Below are 26,676 nucleotides of genomic sequence, written 5' to 3' on the forward strand. Positions count from 1 at the left end.
AGCGTCTGCCCCAGAGCTGTCTGCACAGGCAGCCGCCCAGGCAAACTCCTGTCCTGGTTGGTCACCGGCTTACTCCCTGGGATTAGCACAGTGTTTGGCATGGAGTGATGGCTTTCTTGCTGGGCTGATACTGAGAGAGGCTCAGAGATGGTGGAGATGTGAGGAATTTGTGCAGACTCTCTCTGCTTCCATTTCTTCCCCTGTGAAGTGGTTGAATCAGTCCCTACCTCATACAACTGTTTGCGAGAATCAAGTGAAATAGTGTGTCTGTGGTTGCATGCCGCAAGCCTGGCACATTTCATCAGCATGGCTGTTGGGTCCTCTCTACACTGCTTTGCTAATAGAGTCTGGTGACGAAAGATGAAAGAGAGGAAGGAAGGTAGGCAGGGAGAAATGGAGGGCGGAAACAGGAGAAGCAAGGAAAGAAAGACTGTTGTTTACCAGATGAAGGCAAGGTTGACGCCTGTAGTAGCTGTGAGTTGCTGTTGTTTAGTTCCTGAATTGTGTCCGACTGTTTCTCGACCCCATGGACTGTAGCCCACCAGGATCCTCGGTCCATGAGATTTCCCAGGCAAGCATACTGAAGTGAGTTGCCATTTCCTTCTCTAGGGGATCTTCCCAACCCAAGATGGAACCCTCCTGCATTGGCAAGCAGGTTCTTTACCACTGAGCCACAAGAGAAGCCCACCCACGGGTTAGCCCAGCTCACCACTGAGCCACAAGAGAAGCCCACCCATGGGTTAGCCCAGCTCACCACTGAGCCACAAGAGAAGCCCACCCACGGGTTAGCCCAGCTCACCACTGAGCCACAAGAGAAGCCCACCCACGGGTTAGCCCAGCTCATCTTCTTCTTCCCAGGCCGTCAGGGTTGCCAGGTCTAGCACAGAATGTCCGGTTACATCGAAACCTCAGATAAGCAATGAACACTTTTTAGTATAAATATGGCCCATGTGCTATTTGGGACACGCTTATTCTAAAAATGTATTTGTCATTTACCTGAAATGCTAGTTTAGCTGGACACCCTATGTTTTATCTGGGAGCTTCGCATGCTGTTCACCCTGAACATGGGTTTTATCAAATCATCCACAGCAAGGGTGGCAGCTTATTGGACTAGACTTCATTCCCTCTATCAGTTTCAAGGTCAGGTGCGAGGCTAAACTTGCACACTCTGTGCACTGCGGTAATGACTATAATTTCCAGTCCTTCTGCATCTTAGACTCATCGATTTGCTCTTTGTTTAATTTCTGATTTTCAAGAGCATGTGGTTTCTAAAGGTATATACAAATACCTATTGAAATTGTCTCAGATTACTTATGTCCTGAATGAGGGATGCACATGAAACATATTCTAATTAATTTCTCATGAAAAGTTGCATCATTTAATATTTGGCAGAGAATTTTATAGAATTTAAGACTTATCTTTTTTTAAAAAAAGACCTAAGAAAAGAAATTAAATTCAGATCGAAATTCCCATCTTGCATAGAACATAGATACTGTAAAACTCTCAAAATTTCCATAAAACCGTGACCATCTCTCCCAAAATGACATGTCATTTTTGTACAATTCATGCGATCAGGCATCCTAACTGAAATTAGAGTTCCAGATAACAGTGATCTCATTTTGTGATCATTTAGAAACACATAAGCATCATTCTGAGCAGTGGGCAAGGATTTGCATGCATATTGTTGTCAAAGAGGGCCGTGGGGTTGGGGGGGGGTCGTTTGCGACTGACCAGAGCCCCAGAAAGCTGCCGCTGTGCAGGTGTGGGAGCTGTGGGGCGGGGTGGGGGGGGGCAGCCGTAGTGTTGACGTGAACACCGTTTTTTAAGTGCACACGGCACATACAGTCTGCACGATTTCGAACACCCAAACCTGTTTTTCTGTGATCTGCTGTCAGAATCACAGCCCACCAGTGTTCATCTAAGGAGGGAGCTTTGCTTTCATATAATGATAATTCTGTAATATGATGCTTTGAAGGTCCAAATCAGAAATATTTATTCCATACAGACACAGAAGGATGAGACCAGAGCTAGCCCATCTATGTATTTAATAGACTTTTAAGTACCTTTGAGTTGGCCACAACTGAGCGACTAAAGAGCATCAAGTCCCTTTGTATAGGTTTTTCCCACTTACTGGGTTTTCTTGGCTTCCCTAGAACAGTTATGTGTGTTTCAGATTTTGACTGAGGCTTTCTGTTTCTCCTTATTCTGTATCTACATATTGTAATGTTTTGACTATGATATTAATTTTAAAAAATGATTACAGACCTAACATGGAAAAGGTGGAAAGTTGGTCTTTATTTGTAGCACAGATAAACATACCTATTTGTCGTTTTCATCTGGTTTGGACCTACCACTCTGAGACTAGAAACATTTTTCTGTGTGTGTTCTGTGTGTATCCACCTTTTTTTTTGGAAGGACCAGGAAAGCATAATAGCAAGTTACATAAAATGTAAAACATTGTATAGCAAATAAACAGGTGTCATGGAAGCCCAAGCTCACATGTACGTTCAATAGATGTATTTCAGCTTTTCTTTCAATATAGTGTGAGCTGGACAAACCATGCTTAAGAAAGCAAGAGAGGAATCTGCCAGTAACACATTTTAATTATCATGATAAAAACATGCAAACAAACCCAAAGTCATCATCTGGGCCAGATAGCCATCTGCGTGATGGGATGGGTTCCCCTGCCATCAGAGGCTCTTAGATCATCTCCCTGAGGGGATAGTTCCAGATTTCAACCCCTTGTTTCATTCTGACCGTCCTCGCATTCAGTAAACCCCCCTGTGTGACGTGAAGCGAGCCCACATCCACACCACAGCCACACCCGCCCCCACCTGCAACTCTGCTCCTGCTGGTCGCTTGATGGCTGGACCTGAAATCTCCTGTGTAACAAGCGCTCTGACTGTAGGAGGTGGGAGGGCTTATACAGTTGACCCTGAGCAGCATGTGTTTGAACCTAATGAGGCCACCTATAAGTGGAGTTTTTTCGAAAGTGTAGATAAATACTACAGTTCTACACAGTCTGGGTTGGTAGAACCCACAGGTGCAGAACCTCGGATACAGGAGAAGCAGGACTACGGAGGAGCGGTCATGGGGGGGCCGACTAGCAGTTACACACGGGTTTTCTGCTGTGCAGAGGGTTGATGCCCCTAACCCCTGCGTTATTCAAGGGTCAACTGCATGCTATTATTAGCTATTCATATCTTATCTCATACGTAACTAAAAAGACTAATCTGTATGACATAAACTGGGTTGGCAGGAGCCAGAGATTTAAGTCAGGTGGGGTCTCACTTTGGGTTGCGGCCCCGAGTGCAGGACAGTTGATATATGCGTGGGAGTTTCCAGCACATGGGGGCGGTATCATGCCGGGGAGGAGAGGAAAGGAAGGAGAGAAAATACACAGCGGGCGACGAAAATAGTTTCCGCCTTGTTTGTGCCCAGTATTTGAAAACGGCTGGTGTGACTAGTCTGCCAAGGTATTTGACCTTGGAATCTGTCTGCCTTCCTGAAGGTGACAGAGATCGGCTGGGCCCTGCTGACTCTGCCAGGCGTGGAACTTCGACGATACGTGATGCAAATTATCTCGAAGCTGTGGGACCCCACGTGCATTGGCAATGAGTGTGCCATTTGCTTCTTTATATAAAAAAGTCTCAAGCCATGATTGCATCTACCTTTGCTAAAGGTGAACTCTGATATTAGCTTTAACTTAAGAGCAACCAAAAGACCCAGGAAGAAAATAAGCTTCCTCTCTTTTCATCTGGGTGTCCTGCAGAGAAGACTATTTTCCTACCATCCGACTACAGGGCACATGCCCTTTCACAGGAAACCGAATGCACAGGAAATAAACAAGCTGGACAGGGAGGGCAGTGGAAGGTAGCAATTGCTGCGAATAAGCTGCCAAAAGCGTTAATTATAACTAATAATGATAAAGCCAGCTTTAATCTATTCATGAGTTGATTAAGAAATCTCTGTCGAGTGGCTGCCCCCAGGAACTCCACAATCTTTATTCTCTTGCTCACTATTTCTTTAAAATTTTCATCACTTTATAAGTCATTAGCATGACTATAGGAAGGGGAGGTAGGGAAATGGGATAGTAAGAGAAGTTGGTACTTGTCAATTACAATGAGGCAGAGCCTTAACGGGACCTCGAGACGTGGGCCCTGGGTCACTAAGGAGATCATGAGTCAAGAAGCAGTAACCTGTGAGCTCCGACTCTCTACATCCTTTCTGTTTTTTCCCCAACGCTAAACTGCGGAAATGGAGAGAATGGTTAGGACTTATTTATGTTCTGGTCTATTCTATTCTACAGTCCTCTCGCGGCAGGGAGAGGTCAGCTGCCTCTAAATAGAACCATCTCCCCTCTAGAAGCGCCTCACAGAGTCACCGGCACGAGCACCTGGAGCACACCCATACCTGCAGAGCTATTCTTCGTCCGCGTCTGTTACAAACTGAGAGTGGTGTTCGGGGGACTTGCTGTGCGTTTTGCTTAGGTGGAGTTTTACCGCATGTTTGCTCACAAATGTCCGGCAGCACAACTTACACTTGAATTTAGAGTCCGTGTCCTCTTCGCCAGCTGTGCTTTCCGGGGACCGCTGAGCCGACGACACCCGGGAGATCTCCTGCTCCGCTTTGCCTCGCTGCTCCACGGCCAGGCGGGTCATGTCCTTCATCTGGAAGCCCAGGTGGGACTCTAAGTGGCTGATGTAGGTAGATGGGGTTCGGAACTGGGAGGCACAGTCACTGCAGTAGAAGATGGGGTGGCCTTTGTCCATGTTTTTCAGGAACTTGGTCCCGCCCGTTTTCCTAAGCTGGTACTTGACGTTGGCGAGCCAGTGGCTGATGGTGGTCATCGAGAGTCCCGTAAACTTCGAGATCTGCATCCGCTCTTGCGGGCCCAGGTCGGACAGCAGGTATTTGCCCTCGGAGGTCTGGAAGAGGCTGGAGGCAAACTGAGCCTGCAGGATCAGAAGATGCTGGGGGTTCCAGTTGGACTGCCGGCCTTTCCTCTTATGCAAGGTGGAGACCTCGCTGGACACGTCCTCAAAGCGCCTGACATCCATCTCCAGCTTCACGGGAGGGACCCTGGGGGAGGTGGCGGGCTTCGGGGTGGTGGCCTTGGGGAGGACCTTGACCATGTCGGCGATGTCGGACAGGGCGTGCTTCTGGGGCGGGGACGTGCAGGACTGTGCTTGCGAGGACTCGGCCTTCTTGCTCTTGGACTTGGTCAGGTCGATGGGCTGATCGTTGTTCTCGAACAGATAGCGTCTGGACACGCTGGCCGGCCTCGTGGAGGGGGGACTCAGGACCGGCTTGTCCATGACGCTGAGGCTCGGCTTGTGAAACATGGACATTGTGCTTGAGCTTGGGCTGGAGCAGGAGGGCGCGCGCAAGGGTTCTGTGGCTTTGCCCAGGTGATTGTTCAGGACAGACTGCAGGGCGCTGAGTGGGTTGATGCCCGGCAGGGCCGCTGCAGGGTTGGCGATGGTGCAGCCGTTGCTGAGTGGAGACGCCGGCTCCAAAGCCGGGGCTTTCTCTTTCTCACTGCCCTCTCTCATCAGCTTGTCCTCCTCCTTCGGGGGACGCGGCTCAACCTTTTTAGACTCCGCAGGGGGTTCGCTTTTGCAGAAAGCATGCCCCTCGCTGTGGCTGAACGAGGACGCCTCCTCACAGGGACTTTCTTTCCCACACTCCCTCACCGCTTCCTCTTTGTCCGTCAGCTCCTTCTTCACTTGCGTGTAAGGGGCCAGGTGTGCAGGCACGGACACCAGGGGCATCACTTTCCACTTGGGTGCGATCGGCCTCAGCTTGTTGCTGAGGTTGGGTCGGATCTGAAGGACTTGGGAGCCCATAGGCAAGGAAGGCTTGGTGCCCTCCGAGAGCTGGTAGGCGGCGTGGATGCTGGGGTACGCGCTCCAGCTGGGAGCCCCATTCTGGGCTTTGTTGATGGCGGTGGTAACAGTATTTTCCAAAGACTTCAAAATGTCCCCTCCGCCCTTCGAGCCATCTTCCAAGTCCTCCTCCCTCAGATACTGGTACTTTATCGTAGGATCTAGTGGCTTTTGGAGAGGGTCTTCATAGTCCTCGCTTTTCATGACTTTCTCATCCTTGTTGATCTCCTCTGGCTTTTCCTTTTTGCTGTCCTTCTTCAGCTCCGTCGAGGAGGCTGCGGCATCAGAGGCAGAGTTACTTGATGGCTTGGGAGCCAGGGCATCACTGTTTGGGGCATCTGACAATGACTGCATCTTCTCCACAGCCAGTGGGTCCAGCACCAGCTGCTTGCCTTTCTTGGAGGCGGAGCTGGTGACCTTGAGAAAGTGACCGGTGACCATCATGTGGGTGGTGAGCTGCTGCAGAGTGTCGTGGGAGCTCCCACACTCCATGCACTTCAAGATCTGGGACTTGCAGGCCTCGAACTGCCAGGTGTAGCTGGCACCGTTTTGGTAGCCGTAGCGGTTGTTGCAGGACAGTTGGAGGTTGGCGTTCTTCTGGGGCGGAAACGAATCTGCAAACGACCCAGTGGTGGAATCCGGGGAGCATGGCCGATTGACGTCGAAGACGCGTTTCTTGGCGGGAGTGACCATTTTTGATGAAATGGTTGGGACTGGCTCCTTCAAAGGCACTTTTTGGTAATGTTTTGTTTTGATCATGTGGACACTCAAATCTTGGAGGGAATCGAAGGAATCACCGCAAAACATGCATTTCAGGACCTTTTGAGCATCCTCCTTGTCCATATCCTGGAAAGCCCTCTTTCGGGGCTTGGAGTAGCTCGTGGGCCTGAGCTTGTCCTTTTTGCGGTTGTCATCTTGGTAGTGGCCGGTTTCGTTCATGTGGACGGTCAGCTCAACCAGGGTGTCGTAGGCAGCGCTGCACTGCCGGCACCGGAACCTGCTGGCCCCGGTGAAAACAGTCCCGCACATTTTGCTGCTCTGCCGGTACAGCTGGACCGAGCTGAACAGGCTGGGCTTCGACACGGACCTCGAGGGCAAGTTCTGCTGCAGGCTTTTGGACAGAGCGTCTTGGTGCCAGTCGAAATCCGTCTTGTTGCCGCCGTTTCGGGTGTCACAATTCCGCCTCTCGCTGTTGGACAGCTTGAAGCCAAGACCCAGGCCCGACCAGTAGGAATCAGACAAGATGTTGGCGTAGACGGCGGTCATCTTATCCATGCAGCTGTGGGCTTCGTTTGGAAGCTTAGGGTGCACGCTGGCTTTCTTATCCGAGGCATCTCGGCCGCACACACTCTTGATGTCTGACACCTGATCACTGGCATCGCTCAGCAGGGACTCGTTCTCAGCGTCCTGGTTGGACAGGTGGCTTCCTGGAGAGTTCTGGTAGCTGAAGCAGCCCTTTTGCTCAGGGCCTGTTTCCAGCTCCTCGTCTGTCCCTGCGTCATTGCTGCCCTGAGGTTGAGCTCCCGAACCACTGTCTTCCTCTTCCTCCTCTTCCTCTTTGATTTCCTCCTCTTCCTTCAGCTGTTCCTCCTGGGCATAGCCTGTGAGAGGAGAGGAAGAAGACATGAAATAACAATAGCGGGTGACATATTCCACGCCTACTTCCCCACTCAGACCAAGTGCCTCCCACACAGAATGAACAATTGAATTGACGCTTTTATGAACAATGAGCAATGAATAAAGGAAAAAGCCAAATGATGCCTTTTGTGCCATCTGACGCCTTCTTAAAAGAAAACTGGCAGGAGTCATCTTTTGAACTGTGGTGTTGGAGAAGACTCTTGAGGGTCCCTTGGACAGCAAGGAGATCCAATCAGTCTATCCTAAAGGAAACCAATCCTGACTATTCGTTGGAAGGACTGATGCTGAAGCTGAAGCCCCAATACCTTGGCCACCTGATGTGAACAGCTGACTCATTTGAAAAGAGCCTGATGCTGGGAAAGATTGAAGGAAGAAGGAAAAGAGGGCGACAGAGGATGAGATGGTTGGATGGCATCACTGACTCAGTGGACGTGAGTTTGAGTGAACTCCGGGAGATAGTGAAGGACAGAGAAGCGTGGTGTGCTACAGTCCATGGGGTCACAAAGGCTAGCGACTGAACAACAACAATCGTTCTTTATAAACGCTTAGCATCCCAAGCTAACCATTTTAATGTTTAAGAGCCATCGTCCTAATACTCCTGTAACGGGGCAGTCTCTAAATTCACGTGCATGGCTTTCAGGAAAGCTGGACTGAAATTCAAATCCTATCAAAGACTTCTCTCTGCAAGAAGGACATTGGCTCATAAGCAAACTAAGACGACCCTTGGCATCTTCATGGTAAGGTTTACTGTGACACTCGACCCTGTTGGCATACAATCATCTTAATAAATCATTTTTGAGTGCTCAGAAGTAATTTGGATGCTCAGCCACTATATTTTTGAGAGCCAGTGTCTCTTTGGGTACAACGGCTTTATTTGTAGAGAGTCGCACAGCAGGAAGAGAGATTATGGAGTATCAAATAACGTCTTCCACCGATAGCTCAAAAATTATGTAAGCTCAGAAAATATAATGATTCTGAAATAATAGCAAATGGTGTTAGAATGGGAGATTTGGGAACTATTCTATTATTCTCAAACAGGTTTATGAAGACCTTGTGAGACAAGGCTGAAAGTGCCCTCTCGATCTTGTGCCTGTAATTTCTAATGCACTGTGATTTGTGGGTCCCCGTCATGAGATGCCAATTATACGTTTGATTTGTGGATGCAAAATGCTATTGGGAATGCATGCTTTCCTTTCTCAGAAAGGATTTAGGACCAGTAATTGCATAGGGAAAATGAAGGCATGAGAGAGCTGGTGGAAAGGGAATTGATAGGCAAATATCCATCAATTCCTGAGATGAGGAATGTGACTATTTATGCCCATGTACTCGTTTTCTGCACCTGGCCTTTTCAGAGCCACATGGATAAAATGCAACCAAAGTTGTACCAAAGCAAGAGATGTTTGGTCTTAGATTTGCATGGGCTGCACGATGTCAGTGCAGTAGTTTCCCTGTGGGCTTCTATCTCCCCTCAGTGCAGGTGCGTACTTGGGAGAATTCCCCAGTGCAGTGGCTCTATTTCCATCCACCAGTGATAATACTTGATAAAGGGGTGATCAAGCATGGGAGGTCTCTCCTGTGAGAGAGGGAGAGAGGAGAGACGGGGTATTATTAGAAGGAAAGTGCCTGCAGTCAGGAACTTCACGGGCTCCAAAGACTGAACATGAAGAGTATTTTTTTTTTCAGATTTTTATTTATTTTCCAAAATTAGTTTTTTTTTTTTTATTGAACTGTAGTTGATTTACAATATTGTGTTAGTTTCTGGAGTACAGCAAAATGATTTCGTTATATGCATTTATATATACACACACACACACACACACATCTTTTTAGATTATTTCCTGTCTGAGGTTATTACAGGATATTGAACATACTTCCCTGTGCTGCACAGTAGCCCCCTGTTGGTCACCTGTCTCACGTGTGCGAGTGCGTGTATGTGAATCCCGTGCCTCTGATTTGTCCTTTCTCGATTCCCCTTTGGTGACTGGAAGTTTGTTTTCTGTGCCTCTGAGTCTGTTTCAGTTTTGTGAATAAGTTCGTTTGTATTATTTTTAGACTCCACCTACAATGAGATCGCTTATCACTTGGTTTTCTCTGTCTGACTCACTTCTCTTGGTATAAACCCTGGATCCATCCATGTTGCTGCAAAGGGCCATATTTCGTTCTTTTTTGTGGCTTACTAGTATTTCACTGTGTGTGTATTCCGTGTATGTATATGGACCACACTGAAGATGAAGAATATCTGTTGAGTAAATATTCTCTCTAAATACATTCTTTCATTTGTATCAATATCCGTATGAAGTAGGAACTATTATTATTTTCATTTCACAGATGCAGAAGCTGAGGCTCTGAAGTTAAGAAATGTTTCCAAGGCCACAAAGTTAGCATTGCAAGACCATGCCTGAACTCAACCTCTGTGATGAGACAATCCATGGTCTTTACCACCAGCCTCCACTCTCTTTTTATTACCAATCTAATACTCCGGGAGTTGGCGATGGACAGGGAGGCCTGGCATGCTGTGATTCGTGGGGTCGCAAAGAGTTGGACACGACTGAGCGACTGAACTGAACTGAACTGAATGGACAAGAAAACTTTGCAGAGAGCCAAAGGTTAAAGGTTAAGCAGTGAGACTTCCTTGAGATGTCTCTGAATTGATAACCACCTCCGAGGGGAGAATTCTGGGAATAATGGAGGCGAGAGGCCATGATTTTCAGGGTCTATCGTGAGACAAGAGGAAGTGTAGACACTCAGCCTCCCACTGGGTTTGCGGTCGTGCTCACTCATTTCTGTTGACATTGGTGTTGAGCCTTTCCTCCCTAGCAAGTGGGTTTTTCATTCAACTGGTATTGCTGGTCTCTAGTTCCATAAATTGATTTGCAGGAAAAAAAGCTTCTGAATCCAGACAAACAATCATTAATAAGTGATCACCACCGGCAAGAAAACCCTGTGGTGTGCGAGTGCCGAGTCACTTCAGTCGTGTCCGACTCTGCCACCCCACGGACTGTGGCCCACCAGGCTCCTCTGTCCGTGGGCTTCTCCAGGCAAGGATACTGGAGTGGGCTGCTGTGCGCTCCTCCACATCTTCCCAACCCAGGGATTGAGCCCCAGTCTCTTACGTCTCCTGCATTGGCAAGCGGGCTCTTTACGACTCATAAAGCCCCAGAAAACTCTAGCTTAGAACAACTGAATGAGATAGCCCCACCCCATTCTCGCTGCATTTTTGTTTTTCTGGACTAGTTTGTATGTTTGCAAAAACAGTCATACCATTAAGCTGAAGGAGAAGGTCCATTCACAACATCAATAAATGACTTGTTACAGAGCCAAGCGAAATACTCCAAAGAATCAGGCAAATTTTGCCCATAATGCAGAGTCACTTTTGAAAGTTAACAGGGCTCTCCTACTCACACTTCGGGAGGATACAGATTGGCCAGGACTGTTCCAGGTTAAGACACGTAGTCACCTCGCCCGTGAGTGAGAGAATCACCAAAACGAAGCGTCCACACCCACACGTGGAGCTGGGGAAGACACCGAGGCGGGCAGGAGGGCCACTGCTCGTTGCTCTTGGCTAATGACTGCCAGGCTGTATTCACCTCACTATTTCCAGTGCCTAGCCCGAGGCCTGACTAGTCGCTCAGTTGTGTCCGACTCGTCGCGACCCCGTGGACTGTAGCCCACCAGGCTCTTCTGTCCATGGAGTTCTCCAGGCAAGAATACTGAAGGGGGTTGCCATTCCCTTCTCCAGGGGATTTTCCCAACCCAGGGATCGAACCAGGGTCTCCTGCATTGCAGGTGGATTCTTTACCATCTGAGCCACCAGAGAAGCCTGGCACTTAATAGGAAGTTGGGAAATAATTCGTATTATGTTGTGTGTGTGCTGAAAAAATACATGCAATCAGGGACAGGCATTTGCGCGCGCACACACACACACACACACACACACACACACACACACAGACCACAGACAATCTGCCTGGCCAATATAGCCACTTTCACACAAGGAGAAAAGGAGTGTGTGTGTGGTTTTTTTTTTTTTTTTGAGTGTTCTTTTTTAATGCTGACATTTAGAAGCTGAGCTTTCCAGCCCAGCTCAACTTCACAGTCTACTATGTCCTTCTAAATGGATTCCCCAGAAGAAAAGTCGAAGACAGCAAATGCCTCCCCCACAATACAGATAAAATTTTCTGCTTAATTAGGCATTGACATGTTTACTATAACCTTTACAGAAGAGTAAGTCGTGCTGAGAGACCCTTTTTGTCTGTTTTCTTCTGCAGAACAGACTCAATCTCATGCACCCGATAAAGTAACACATTGAAAAGCCTCATAAAAAAAAATGCCAAAGCATCTATCAGAGTAAGTGTGTTTGAACAATGGCTAGGGGTTCCAGGGAGTTTTACAAAACACATTTTAATATTATACATTGAAGACTGTTCACTTAAGTGGCTTTGTTTGCCATTGGCAGCTGAGAGGAGAGAGAGGGGAGACAGGCAGAGTGTGGGTGATCGGGGTGCACAGTGAGTGTCTGTCTCTCTCTGTATTGATGAGATTTGTTTAATAAGATTGCATCATGTGCAAATCTTGGTAAAGTGGATTAGTTGACTTTATTCCTGGCAAGTTTATTCCTATGAATACTTATTTAGCTAAGATGATGATCACAATGATGCCGAGGCCCAAAGAGAAAGGCCTGTCCTCTGCAGAGCCTCCCTGTGGATTCTGGGTTGAAGGTCAGACTTTCTGGGGGCAAACATCTCGCTTTCCAACCTAAATGTCTAATTTCATCCCTTACCACTGCCTGACAGTGGCCACTCGAAGTGTCCATGCTGCCAGGACAGCTGATTCATGAGCACACTCAGCTCCGTGTCTAGAAACTCTCTGGTCCAGAGAACTCTCTTCCGCTCCCTCGGTCACTGCTCTCACTGCTCTGCGACTACCGTTCTTTCCAGCGACTAAGTGGCCTTCCTGCTCCCACTTCTCCCAGGCTGTTTTCCAGAGAACTAACTGCTAGAACAGGCTTCCCAGGTGGCACAAGTGGTAAAGAACCCACCTGCCAACGCAGGGGGGCTTCCCTCGTGGCTCAGATGGTAAAGAATCCTCCTACGATGCAGGAGAGCTGGGTTTGTTCCCTGGGTCTACCTACTCTAGTATTCTTGCCTGGAGAATCCCATGGACAGAGGAGCCTGGCGGGCTACGGTCCAGAGACTCGCACAGAGTCAGACACGATGGAAGCAACTTAGCACGCCAAAGCATGAGACTCAGGAGGTGCAGTTTTGATCCCTGGGTCAGGAAGATTCCCCTAGAGAAGGAAATGGCTCCCCACCCAAGTACTCTTGCCTGGGAATCCCATGGACAGAGGAGCCTGGTGGGTGACAGTGCATGGGGTTGCAAAGGAGTCAGACACACCCTATCTCACACACACACACACAGACACACACACACACACAGACACACACACACACACACAGACACACACACACACACACAGACACACACACAACTGCTAGAATATTCCTTATTAAAGATCAGATCAGATCAGATCAGTCGCTCAGTCGTGTCCGACTCTTTTCGACCCTATGAATCGCAGCACGCCAGGCCTCCCTGTCCATCACCAACTCCCGGAGTTCACTGAGACTCACGTCCATCGAGTCAGTGATGCCATCCAGCCATCTCATCCTCTGTCGTCCCCTTCTCCTCCTGCCCCCAATCCCTCCCAGCATCAGAGTCTTTTCCAATGAGTCAACTCTTCACATGAGGTGGCCAAAGTACTGGAGTTTCAGCTTTAGCATCATTCCTTCCAAAGAAATCCCAGGGCCGATCTCCTTCAGAATGGACTGCTTGGATCTCCTTGCAGTCCAAGGGACTCTCAAGAGTCTTCTCCAACACCACAGTTCAAAAGCATCAATTCTTCGGCGCTCAGCCTTCTTCACAGTCCAATTCTCACATCCATACATGACCACAGGAAAAACCATAGCCTTGACTAGATGGACCTTTGTTGGCAAAGTAATGTCTCTGCTTTTGAATATGCTATCTAGGTTCGTCATAACTTTCCTTCCAAGGAGTAAGCATCTTTTAATTTCATGGCTGCAGTCACCATCTGTAGTGATTTTGGAGCCCCCCAAAATAAAGTCTGACACTGTTTCCACTGTTTCCCCATCTATTTCCCATGAAGTGATGGGACCAGATGCCATGATCTTCATTTTCTGAATGTTGACCTTTAAGCCAACTTTTTCACTCTCCACTTTCACTTTCATCAAGAGGCTTTTGAGTTCCTCTTCACTTTCTGCCATAAGGGTGGTGTCATCTGCATATCTGAGGTTATTGATATTTCTCCCAGCAATCTTGATTCCAGCTTGTGTTTCTTCCAGTCCAGCATTTCTCATGATGTACTCTGCATATAAGTTAAATAAACAGGGTGACAATATACAGCCTTGACGAACTCCTTTTCCTATTTGGAACCAGTCTGTTGTTCCATGTCCAGTTCTAACTGTTGCTTCCTGACCTGCATACAAATTTCTCAAGAGGCAGGTCAGGTGGTCTGGTATTCCCATCTCTTTCAGAATTTTCCATAGTTTATAGTGATCCACACAGTCAAAGGCTTTGGCATAGTCAATAAAGCAGAAATAGATGTTTTTCTGGAACTCTCTTGCTTTTTCCATGATCCAGCGGATGTTGGCAATTTGATCTCTGGTTCCTCTGCCTTTTCTAAAACCAGCTTGAACATCAGGAAGTTCACAGTTCACATATTGCTGAAGCCTGGCTTGGAGAATTTTGAGCATGACTCTACTAGCGTGTGAGATGAGTGCAATTGTGCGGTAGTTTGAGCATTCTTTGGCATTGCCTTTCTTTGGGATTGGAATGAAAACTGACCCTTTCCAGTCCTGTGGCCACTGCTGAGTTTTCCAAATTTGCTGGCATATTGAGTGCAGCACTTTCACAGCATCATCTTTCAGGATTTGAAAGAGCTCAACTGGAATTCCATCACCTCCACTAGCTTTGTTCGTAGTGATGCTTTCTAAGGCCCACTTGACTTCACATTCCAGGATGTTGGGCTCTAGGTCAGTGATCACACCATCATGATTATCTGGGTCATGAAGATCTTTTTTGTACAGTTCTTCTGTGTATTCTTGCCACCTCTTCTTAATATCTTCTGCTTCTGTTAGGTCCATACCATTTCTGTCCTTTATCGAGCCCGTCTTTGCATGAAATGTTCCCTCGGTATCTCTGATTTTCTTGAAGAGATCCCTAGTCTTTCCCATTCTGTTGTTTTCCTCTATTTCTTTGCATTGATCGCTGAAGAAGGCTTTCTTATCTCTTCTTGCTTATTCTTTGGAACTCTGCATTCATATGTTTATATCTTTCCTTTTCTCCTTTGCTTTTCACTTCTCTTCTTTTCACAGCTATTTGTAAGGCCTCCCCAGACAGCCACTTTGCTTTTTTGCATTTCTTTTCCATGGGGATGGTCTTGATCCCTGTCTCCTGTACAATGTTACGAACCTCATTCCATAGTTCATCAGGCACTCTGTCTATCAGATCTAGGCCCTTAAATCTATTTTTCACTTCCACTGCATAATCATAAGGGATTTGATTTAGGTCATACTTGAATGGTCTAGTGGTTTTCCCTACTTGCTTCAATTTAAGTCTGAATTTGGCAATAAGGAGTTCTTGGTCTGAGCCACAGTCAGCTCCTGGTCTTGTTTTTGCTGACTGTATAGAGCTTCTCCATCTTTGGCTGCAAAGAATATAATCAATCTGATTTCGGTGTTGACCATCTGGTGATGTCCATGTATAGAGTCTTCTCTTGTGTTGTTGGAAGAGGGTGTTTGTTATGACCAGTGCATTTTCTTGGCCAAACTCTATTAGTCTTTGCCCTGCTTCATTTCATATTCCAAGGCCAAATTTGCCTGTTATTAAAGATATTAGTAAGCAACTGGCTGTTGTAACTCCTGCAAGTCTTTCTGTTGCATTGCATTTATTATAAATAAATTATAATAAAATTCAAACCCTTTGCCTGGAGTCTGAGGGCTTGCAGGATTTGGCAGCTACGTTTTTGCTTTATCACCCAGTACTCTTGCCTCGCCCTCTGTGCCTGCAGGACAACAACCCACTTGCTCCTTCTTGCATCTGCCAATCTCTCCTCAACTGTGACTCTTTGCAATTGCAGGTTTCTCTGCTTAGAAAGCTCTTCCTCTATGGCAGTTGGTTGCTTTTCATGCTTTAGAATTCAGCTCAAATGGCCCCTTCTGGGAGAGGCCCTCCCTGACCAGTCACTCTTTCTCTGTGTAACTCTAGAGCATATACCCTATTCACTGAAAGCACCATGGCACTGACCATACTCTGAAATCATCCTGAGGGCTTGTTTATTGATTGATTATGTTTTCTCACTAAATGTAAAGATAGACTATCTGTCTCCTTGAAGACAGAGACCTTGCTTCTCCCCACACTCAGGTCATATCCTGGCACTGAAAGATGTCCACAAGTTATCTAAGTGAATGAGCAAATAGATAGATCATACAATGAAAGGGGATTAGTCCGGTCGCAATCTCTGTCTCTACTTCTCAGCGATGCAGGCAGCGCCTGTGATGGGTAAATCTCCCCTCCCCACCCCCCAATCTAGATCAGATGTGAATTACAACCATTCTGATCAACTTTCCTCAATAATAAAACCAGAGAGACCCCACAAATCATCTTTTCAGAGCATACCAGCCACCTAAATTCTTCTTGCCAGAAATCCCAGAAATGCCAGAAAGCTGTGGATTGCAGCTTTTTAAGTATGAAGACGGCAAATAAGCATCAAGACTGCAAAACACCAGAAAATACACTTATCAGGAGCAGATTTTGATTCAAAAAAGAATCACACAACTTTGAAAGTATGAGTAGTTTTTGTCACAGATAAAACTCTTTATCTGTTCTATGATATATATATCACACAAATATTAGCCTGGTCTTCTCCCAAATTCTTGATGGAAAAGGGGACAGATGGCATTAGAAAAATACACTATACAAGCTGCAAACTTTTTACTCTATCAATAGACGGGTAAAATTTGGGAACAAATCCTTAAATTTTAGACATTTCCTTTTAAATCAAACGTTAAAAAAACAAAAGGGAAACAATTTAAAAAATACCACCTCAGTTGTTCCAAAAACCTGTAGTCAGAATGGTTCAAATAAAATTGTGCAAAATAATTCACGGGCAGCAGGATGTGAGACACCAGACTTTCGCTAGGCATCTATTTTTGTAGTTGCTTTGAAAATCCACAATGGAGTGTTTACCGGAAAAGCATTGACAGCTTTCAAAGCGGCAGAAGAGGTTGACGAGTTATAACCTGAGACGATTATAAACCTCAAGAAGGTTGATTTTTTAAAGTGAAACTAGAATTCAACCAAGACCTCATTTAAAAACACACCCCGTGGTGACAGGATCGTTTTCGCCAACCCACCCCACTAAATGACAGTTTAAAATCACAAGAAGATTCCACAGTGTGCAGGGCAGATGTAAATGAGGGGATCGCAGGAATTTCTGGCTGTGGACCCAGTCGGTACACGAAAGGGTGACACGGAGGGAGGCTTCCCTGTCACGAGCCTCCAGTGTTCTGGTGACTGTGGTCGAGAAATCTGTTAACATGTATATTATTCTTGGCACTAATTGGCACTCGTGTTGGCAGGCTGAGTAAAGGAGATGGAGGATTTACTGTTCAAGGAGGCTGAGCCCCTTTCAGTGGGGATTAGGCCCAGAGGGAGGGCCGTGCTGAGCGGCTCAGTCTGCTTTGTGTCCCAGGAGGTGGTCAGCTACAGGGCTACGGGATCCTTGACACCACTTCTGAACAGAGACCTGACTTTACAGAGAATCCAGATATCACAAGGCTCAGCCTCCCTCCCACCCGGAGAAATCTAAGTGCAGGCATATTTCTAAACAGAGACATTTTCAATTCAATGTTCATATAGATTTTTATTCCTGCCATACCACACAGATCTCGTTAACATAAGCGTGGCTTGTGTGTGCAAATTGAGAGAGCAGGGCTGCTTCTTTCCTCCATCTGAACATCAGGACCGAACACATAGAGCTCTTTGTTTAAAGGGATATTGAAGATGGAGTGGTTTGATGGCAGGAGGCTTCTCTTGGGCCCAGAAGTGCTTCATAGAGACGGATGGAGAGCTTTCTGAAGGTCATCAAAACAAGAACATCGCTCTTATTTCCTGCAGACGTTTGGCTAATTGGAATATTTTATATGCCCAATGGATATATATCAGGTGGGGTCTGTATGAGCAAACAGTCCACTTACTTACTGGACTCTTGTTATAGATACTTTCTAGGGCCGTCATCACAGCTCTTTGGACTGTAAAGCTGTTTCCAAATCATGTTCTGTGACTTTCTCCACTTCTTGGTCTTCAGCAAAAAGGACTAAGCTCATTTAAATCAGAGAGAGTGGATGCTCCGTCATCCTTTTGTGGTTCATCTGTTTACTCATTTTATCAAGAAATATTTATTTCACTGCTAACACAAGTAACATACTTTAGTAAAATTGCACAGGGACTTCCATCACATTGGCTCTCCAGTGGTCCAGGAGAGTAGAGAGCTGAGTTACAGACAGAAGTTGGGCGTGGGTTTGGGGAGGAAAAGGTCATGAGAAGGTCATGCATTACTGGAGGAAGGTAGGTAACTTAAATGGGCAGAGTAGACCAGATGGGAGAAAAACAGTCCTGAGTTGCAAAGGTACGTAGCGCTGGCCCTCAGTTGGATAGACACGGAGACATTGCGAGTCATTGGAAAGTCCAAGCCACATTGAAAAGAGTACAGCTGCTGCTCAAGGAACAACCATGGGGTCCAGGGTGGTCTGAAATTTTGTTTGGCCAAACCATGTGGAAGAAACCAAATGTGTGTAGGACCCGTCCGTCTGCAAGCTCTAAACCAAAGGAATCAGGGGAAGCGAAGAGTTCAAAAATGCGGCACGCTCTTCTGGTACTTTCTTATACCATCTCTTTGACCTTGATTCTCTATCAATTCCAAATAGAAGTAACCATCCTAAGCCTGCCTGCTGCTGCTGCTGCTGCTAAGTCGAGTCAGTCTGTGTGACCCCATAGACGGCAGCCCACCAGGCTCCCCTGTCCCTGGGATTCTCCAGGCAAGAACACTGGAGTGGGTTGCCATTTCCTTCTCCAATGCATGAAAGTGAAAAGTGAAAGGGAAGTCGCTCAGTCGTGTCCGACTTTTAGTGACCCCACGGACTACAGCCTACCCGGCTCCTCCGTCCATGGGATTTTCCAGGCAAGAGTACTGGAGTGGGGTGCCATTGCCACCTCTTAGCATTTTGTTAGGACAAGGGAGGAAATGGAGGAGAAAGTGTATCATAAACCTTTGCTACTCAAAGGATGGTCCTTGGATGAGCTGCAGCATCACTTGGGAACTCGCTAGAAATGCAGACTCTCAGGCCTATCGAATAAGAATCATTTAACAAGATCCCTGGGGGATCCATAGGCTCAAGAAAGTTTGAGAAGTCTTATTTCGAAACTGTAAATTAGGAGCCAGATAATTGGCAAGCTACTTCTCTCTGCCTATGTTCCTATGTGTATGGGGGTACCAGTTTAGGAAAGAGAATACAGCTTTGAAAGTTCCAACCCCTTCTTCTTTCTAGGGACCAAAAGATGAAATACCTGTGGCTTAGACAACTGCTTCCGGTAACACAGGGAAAAACTCAGCAAAAAAAAAGAATAAAATCCACTAATTCAAAGACTGATCAGTTAATGAGAAGATAGAATGGCCCACTGGTTGTGGGATGAGGCTGGGCTCAGTTCAGATCTGCCAGTTACTGTTTAAATGTGGTCACAGGAAAGTTACTGAAACTTTCAGAGGCTCAGCTTCCTCATCCATAAAATAAGAACAAGAATAGTATTTGTGGGGCTGCCCGGTGGCTCAGTGGTAAAGAATCCCCCTGCCAATGCAGTAGAAGCAAGAGATGAGGGTTTGATCCCTGGGTCGGGGAGATCCCCTGGAGGAGGAAATGGCAACCGACTCCAGTATTCTTGTCTGGGAAATCCCATGGACAGAGGAGCCTGGGGGGCTACAGTCCACAGGGTCACAGAGACTTGTCAGCACATACGGAGTATTTGCCTCCTAGGCTAGTTAGGAATATCAAATACGACAAAGTATGCAGCACACCAAGGCTGTAGGAATACCTTCTGACTCCCAGGCCTGTTGTAGGCACTCTATAAACACTGAACCTCCTCATCACCCATCCAAGCCCACAAACAGCTGAAAGCAGCCGACTCTGGCTTTCTTTGTTGTTGCTGTTTTCATTGATGTTCAGTCACTAAGTCGAGTCTGACTCTTGTGACCCCATGGACTGCAGTATTCCAGGCTTCCCTGTCCTCCACCATCTCCTAGAGTTTGCTGAAATTTGTGCCATTGAGTCAGTGATGCTATCCAACCGTCTCACCCTCTGCCGCCCCCTTCTCTTTTTGCCTTCAATCTTTCCCAGCATCAGGGTCTTTTCCAATGAGTCAGCTCTTTGCATCAGATGTCCCTAAATCCTCTTCCAAACCAACAGCTTTTAGATGATATCTGCATTAGATATGAACTGGCCTTACATGTGTCATACATAAGAAAAGAGCTTGCTCTACTTTGGGTTTGTTACTTAATATTAAATCATTCATATAAGGAGCCAGTGGTATGTATGCTGGGAACTTCCACAGAACTGATGTGCAGACATCAAATGGCAAGTTATTAGGTCATTACCCATAATGATAATGCCTGCAATCTTCAAGAAATAAAGCAACCCACCATTTGAGCAAAAAGGTCTTTGTTGGAGGCCTTGGGCTTTGCAATGAGAGAGATGACTAATGCTCAAAGCAGAAGGTCTCCTAAAAAAATACTTTATATTCAGCTACCTAGAATTTCAGTTTGGCATGTGTTATTATTGGGAAATATCCTGGTGACAATTTTAAAAAGCAGAGTGAGAAAATATTCATGGAGAAGGGTGAGAAGGGGGCCACTCCATAAGATTTCTGATAGTTCCAGCTTAGAAACCATTATCCCTATATTATCCCCACACCAAGACAGCATAAATCAGGAGCAGGGGATAAAGTAAAGGGAAATGAAATAGAGACAATGAAACTACACAACAGGACTGAGACTTTCCTTGCAATTTCTGAGTTTTAGGCTTTGACTTTTCAAGTGATACCAAGTGTGTTCAGCCAAATGTACATACTGATTCTCTATACATTTTCCCCCACATAGGGCTATATAAATGGGTATCCCTGGTGGCTCAGCAGTAAAGAATCTGCCTGCCACGTAGGAGACTTGCAGGAGATGTGGGTTTGATCCCTGGGTCAGGAAGATCCTCTGGAGTAGGAAATGGAAACCCACTCCAGTACTCTTGCCTCGGAAACCCTGTGGACAGAGGAGCCTGGTGGGCTGCAGTCCACGGGGTTGCAAAGAGTCGGGCACGACTGAGGGACTCAGTGACAACAGCAGCGTATATACAGTTTTTTGCAAGACTGGAAAGTTTGGAGGGGTTTTGTGGCTTTATTGCCAAGAAAAGGGACAGTAAATCACTGCCCAGAATGACCTTCAGAAACTATATGAAGCCAATGCGCCATCTGTATTTTTTCAGATGTGCATTCCCATTTTACTTGAAATAACACCATTAGCGCAGCCTTCCCACGGAGCTAGAAGGTGATCCTGTTTCCCTCTTGCCTGGCTTCAAGTCAAACATCTTTTCTTTTTTTTGGCAAATGCTGTTCCTTTCTCTGAAATATTTCATGCAGATAATGGATAATGACCACTTCTCATTGCCTTTTCTTGAAAACGTCTAACTGCATTAGCCAAGAACAGACAAATTTTAACCTGCTTCTTTTGCTAAGTTCATGGCTGTGACCACTTCCCGTTAAGAAAGAGAGAAGAAGGCTCGCTGTCCCTTCAGAGAAGCTAAATTGGCAATGTCAGCGAGCGATCTGGCCTTTGCTTCTCTGGTGAAGTCTTTGCTGTCTCTAGAATCGCAGGAGTCCAAGGTGGAAAGACCTTTCATGTCTATGAGCAGTGATTAAGTCAAGGCGTTCCTAGCCCTGGTATTCTTCAATTCTGTGATTAATGGCTCAGATACGGGACCTTCCAACTCTTCTCTTTCCTGGTGGAGTCTCCCCAGTGTGATTGCTGTGACCAGCCTGGCTAGGAGGACCACAGTGGTTAGAATTTCCTCCCATTTCTCTCATTCCTGGGTGTGAGCAGGGTTTCCACACTGCCTTACATTGCCTCAAAGCCCTCCATTTGACTTCTGTTTATTTGACACGAGGCAGATCAAGAACACATTCCCCGTAAAAATATAGACATTCTCTTATCTCATCACTGCACTTCAAGGTGAATGAGCTTATTAGCTGGTTCCTATAGAAGAAAGTTCAGCTGAAGCTCTGATATTTTGGCCACCTGATGAGAAGAGCTGACTCACTGGAAAAGACCCTGATGCTGGGAAAGATTGAAGGCAGGAGGAGAAGGGAGCAGCAGAGGGTGTGATGGTTAGATAGCATCACCGACTCAACGGACACGAATCTGAGCAAACTTTGGGAGTTAGCAAAGGACAGGGAAGTCTGGTGGGCTGTAGTCCATGGGGTTGCAAAGAGCTGGACACGACTTAGCAACTGAACGACGGCAAAAATAGAAGAAGGTGTGGCCCTAAGAGCCAGCTGGGTCACCATCACACTTTAACCCAAGGGTTCTCAACCGGGGGACATCTGTGCCTTTAGACAAGGTCTGGAGACATCTTTGGTTGTTACAGCTGGCGGTTAGAGGGCAGAGAGGCCAGGGATGCTGCTAAACCACCCCACCACCACCTACCCCACCGGACAGCCCCTCACAGCAAAGAAATACTCAGTCCCAGATGTCAATAGTCACGAAGTGCCGTAAGGTCAGGGTTGGCAGTGAAGCAAGGGGCTCTACGGAGAACACTCTGGGGAGGGTGAACACTGGCAGGAACGGGAGACGAAGCACAGACGGTACCCTCCCAGCTGTCATAACACAGGGCTGGAGCACAGACGTCTGGGGCAAGCCTGCCCGGGTTCAAGTCCCGCCTCAGCCAGAGCATACACTGTCATCTGCAGCAGACCCACAGGCTCTGCGGGTCTCCTCTCTCTTCTGTAACCTGGAGGAAACAACGGGACCAGCCTTAAAGCCGACCGTGAGAGCCCAGACAACTGAGGGGCGCTCAGAACGCCCGGTAACAGAAGCGCTCGGCGTGCGTTCCCTCTCACTAGTGTTACGAGAGCAAAGGTGTCATCGTGGAGAGCCACGTCTTGAGCTGGATTTCTCAGGGTTTTTTGTATTTACCCTTTCAAGTGGTGACTGAAAAAATAAACAAAACACAAAACAACAATCCATCAGACTCCTAGCAGTATTCTCAATCCATTCCTTCTGGGTTCACTTAAATCCCCTTATCAGATTGAGCACGTTTATAGTGCAGGAAGCAAACAAACAAGTTAATGATGAAAAGGATTAGCTTTTCTAAATAACTCCGGTAACTCTGTCAAATAAATCCTGACCTATTTCGGTTCTTAATTAACTAGGCTAGCTTTTACAGGAGGCAACTTATATGAAACAGCGAGTCTGATCTGAGGTCAAACCCCGCTGGACAGTTGGATGAAGCAGTTCTTGGAAATGGCCCAAATGCCGGGAGATACAGAGGTAGTTGATCTTTTTGAATCAACAGTTTGAATAATCTAATGGAAAATTCTCCAAGGTTTTCTGACCCTTAAAAAAAATATATTTATTTATATTAATTGGAGGAAAATGACAATACATCAGCGTAAATCGGCCACAGGCCGACACGTGGCCCCGCCCTCCCGAGCCCCGCCCCTCCCTCCCGAGCCCCGCCCCGCCCCTCCGGAGCCCCGCCCCGCCCCGCCCCTCCCTCTCGAGCCCCGCCTCGCCCCGCCCCTCCCTCGCGAGCCCCGCTCTGCCCCTGGGCACCGGCTGTCAGGGCACCGGCTCTGGGTTCCCTTCACCAGACCTCACACTCCCGCTGGCCGGCTGTTCTACACAAGACGGTGCGTCTGTTTCAAGGCTGTTCCCTCGAATCGCCCCACCCTCTCCTCCTCCCACGGTGTCCAGAAGCCTGCTCTTATGTCTGTGTGTCCTTGGCTGCCCTTCACGTAGGACTGTTAGTACGGTCTCTTTAGATGCCACGTCTGTGTGTCAGTATACGATATTTGACCCTTCGATTGAAGGCTGGGGCTGGTTTGTCAAGGCTTGGTATCTTTCCTCTGTCTCTGCCTACAAAGGAGATAGGTAAATAGAAAAGGTTCAAGGTCACTGTGTCAGCACACTTCCTGCCTGGACAGTGATACCAAACTGGTCATCGTCCCAGGAGAGGAACGGGGCTGAGGACGAAAGACTTTGGGGTCTAGTGTTCTCCAAAGGCGACCACAGGCGCACGGCTCATGATGCATCCACGGTCCTGTCCTGGACACGCTGGCCTGTGTTTTGTCTGTTTCATGTATTTTCCTCTGCTTTGAAAGTCTTCTAAGGCCAGTTTTCTGCACTGCCCAAATCACTTCTACAAAATCAGAATTCTCTTAAAAATAATAATGTACACGTATTTTTTCTTAACAACAACAAAAAGGCAGTATTCGGCTAATTGGTTAGTTAATTTGCTTTTCAGTGTAAAGGATCATTCTTCTCTTCCTGCAGAAAAACAAACAAACAAAAAGAACCAGAGCTTTGTGACCTGGAGGAGGATGAATTATTAGCAAAGAATCTTCGTATATGCAGCCTCTAAGACCTTTGACCGACTATTCGGAGATGATAACGGGAATTAGCCATTGTCTCTAGAGTTTCAAAGAGTTCATTGGCTGCCTTTCCAGGCCCTGCTAATTTTCTGTTACTTGTGTGTGTGCACTCAGTTGCTCAGCTATATCCGACTCTTTGTGACCCCCGAGGACTGTAGCCTGCCAGGCCCCTCTGCCCTGGAATTTTCCAGGCAAGAATACTGGAGTGGGATGCCATTTCCTACTCCAGGGATCGAACCTGCCTCTCCTGTGTCTCCTTTACCACTAGTGCCACTTGGGAAGCCAGTGTTACTTACAAACATTTAAAAATGAAGTTTTCTTGGGCATTTCTGGAAAGATCATCAATGTCCAGGATATATCACCGCAGTGTGGTTGTCTCCTAACCTATCAAGTATGGGTGGAATTGGCGTCACCAGGACTGTGTGGGGCCCTGATTTGTCTAAGCCAATCATGTCCAAGTATTGGATTATTTAGGTAATTCAGGCCTAAAGCAAGCCAGTAGGCAATAGGCAGTCTCAGAGTCTTGCTTATATAGAACAGCTGTGTGCCTAGTCACTCAGTTGTGTCTGACTCTTTGACCCCATGGACTGTAGCCTGCCAGGCTCCTTTGTCCGTGGGGATTCTCAAAGGCAAGAATACTGGAGTGGGTTGCCACGCCCTCCTCATATAGAACAGCAGAGACAACATTTTCCCGAGGAAGGGCCCAGCCCCCAAGTACACACGGAATCATAGACTCATACTGGCACCTAGCACTTCTCATCAGTGGTACCCAACTTATTCTGGATGACTCAGCTGGGGTGATTTTGCTCCCTGGGGATGTTGGCAGGGCTGCTGCTGAACATCCCAGAGTGCACAGAAAAGCCTCCGCAACAAAGAATGATCTGGCTTAAAAGGCAATAGCCCCAAGAACTGGAAGACCTAGTGTGAGAAATCTTTCGCCCAAGTTTGAACATGAGGCTCCCAAATGCAAGAGCTTATTCTCCTTGCTCATTGCTGCAGGCTCAGTGCCAAGAACACTTCCTGAGGTAACTATTGTCAAAGTTCTTGGCAACAGTGACTTCCCTATGGTCCAGTGGTTTAAGAATCCACCTGGGCTTCCCTGGTGGCTTAGCTGGTAAAGAATCTGCCTGCAATGCAGGAGACCCAGGTTCTATCCCTGGGTGGGGAAGATCCCCTGGAGAAGGAAATGACAACCCACCCCAGTATTCCCTTGCCTGGAGAATTCTGTGAACAGAGGAGTTGGGCAGGTTACAGTCCATGGGATCACAAACAGCTGGACACATCTGTGCGACTTTCACTTTAGCCAATGCAGGGGACTCGGTTTGATCGCTGGTCCTGGAAGATTCCATGTGCCTTGAAGCAACAACACCCGAGTGCCACAGCTACCGAGTCTGTGCTCTAGAGTCCATGCTCTTCAACAAAAGAAGCCACTGCAATGAGAATCCCAAGCACCGCAACAAAGAATAGCCCCTGCTTTCTGCAACTGGAGAAAGTCCGCATGCAGCAACAAAAATCCAGTGCAGCCAATAAAATCAACTGATCAATCAATCGATCAATTAATTAAGAAAAAAGTTCTTGAGGTTTTTGTCAGAGTGTCGTCCGTTTCCCACTGGTGGGGGTGCTTTGTCCTTTAATCACCCCCTCTGCTTTTGCAATTTAGGTGAGTTATTTGCTGAAATCATCTCCCCCCTTCATGTTAGAGTAGGTAGCATGGCTGACTTTATTTTTTAAGGCTTATGATCAGTTTGGAACTCATGTAAGAATAACATCAGCAGGTCCAGGAGGAATCAATCTGCTGTCTCCCAGGCACATTGGGGAGAAGCCAGCAGGACACAGTCTAGTCTTGGGGAGATTAATTTACTGAGACTCCAGCACATGCAGACGGCTTTCCAACAAGAATAATCCAGATAGCATGTGTGTATGTGTTCAAATATCTGACATTTTGTCTAAAGAGCAGAGAGGTAAAACAAAAACATGAGAACTTTTTTCTTTCCCTTTTTGGCATTCCATGTTTGTTTGTTGTTTAGTATGAGCAGATGACCCCAGCTAGGCCAATCAGAATCCATGGAATATGAACTCTGACCCCACGACACAAGAATGGAAAATGGTTGGAGCGGATCGCTCTTGACAATGGCATCAAGCAGAGATCGCCCTTTGACTGTGTCCCTGAGATCTTCAGAAGCCCATTGGCTGCTCCGCTTTCAGTGAGACACTCCATACGTCTTCGAGCAAATTCCTTATTTTGACTTGAATTAGCCAGAGAGAATATTTGTGGCTTGCAAATCAAGCCCTTACTGTCTAATGGATGGTGCACAACACATACATTGAATTCAAGGATGAATTTGTGCTAACTCTAACAGAATGGTTTCTTTGTATGTAGAATAAAAGA

At 46.9% G+C, this 26,676-nt stretch overlaps 1 protein-coding gene across 4 annotated transcripts in view; it reads right to left on the reverse strand.

Annotated features, from left to right (window-relative positions):
* TSHZ2 (teashirt zinc finger homeobox 2) overlaps positions 1-26,676 on the reverse strand; it is a 489,244-nt gene that overhangs the window by 192,680 nt on the left and 269,888 nt on the right. For 2 of the 4 annotated variants that reach the window (XM_070381016.1, XM_070381015.1), the window contains exon 2: positions 4,541-7,489. In XM_070381016.1, coding sequence (XP_070237117.1) covers positions 4,541-7,489 — 2,949 coding nt within the window. Of the gene's footprint in view, positions 1-1,794; positions 7,490-26,676 lie in introns of those variants that run through there. The other 2 variants (XM_070381014.1, XM_070381017.1) reach the window with 2 other exon arrangements.

This window comes from Bos mutus, chromosome 13 (genome assembly GCF_027580195.1).
Source record: "Bos mutus isolate GX-2022 chromosome 13, NWIPB_WYAK_1.1, whole genome shotgun sequence".
Classification (NCBI taxonomy): domain Eukaryota; kingdom Metazoa; phylum Chordata; class Mammalia; order Artiodactyla; family Bovidae; genus Bos; species Bos mutus.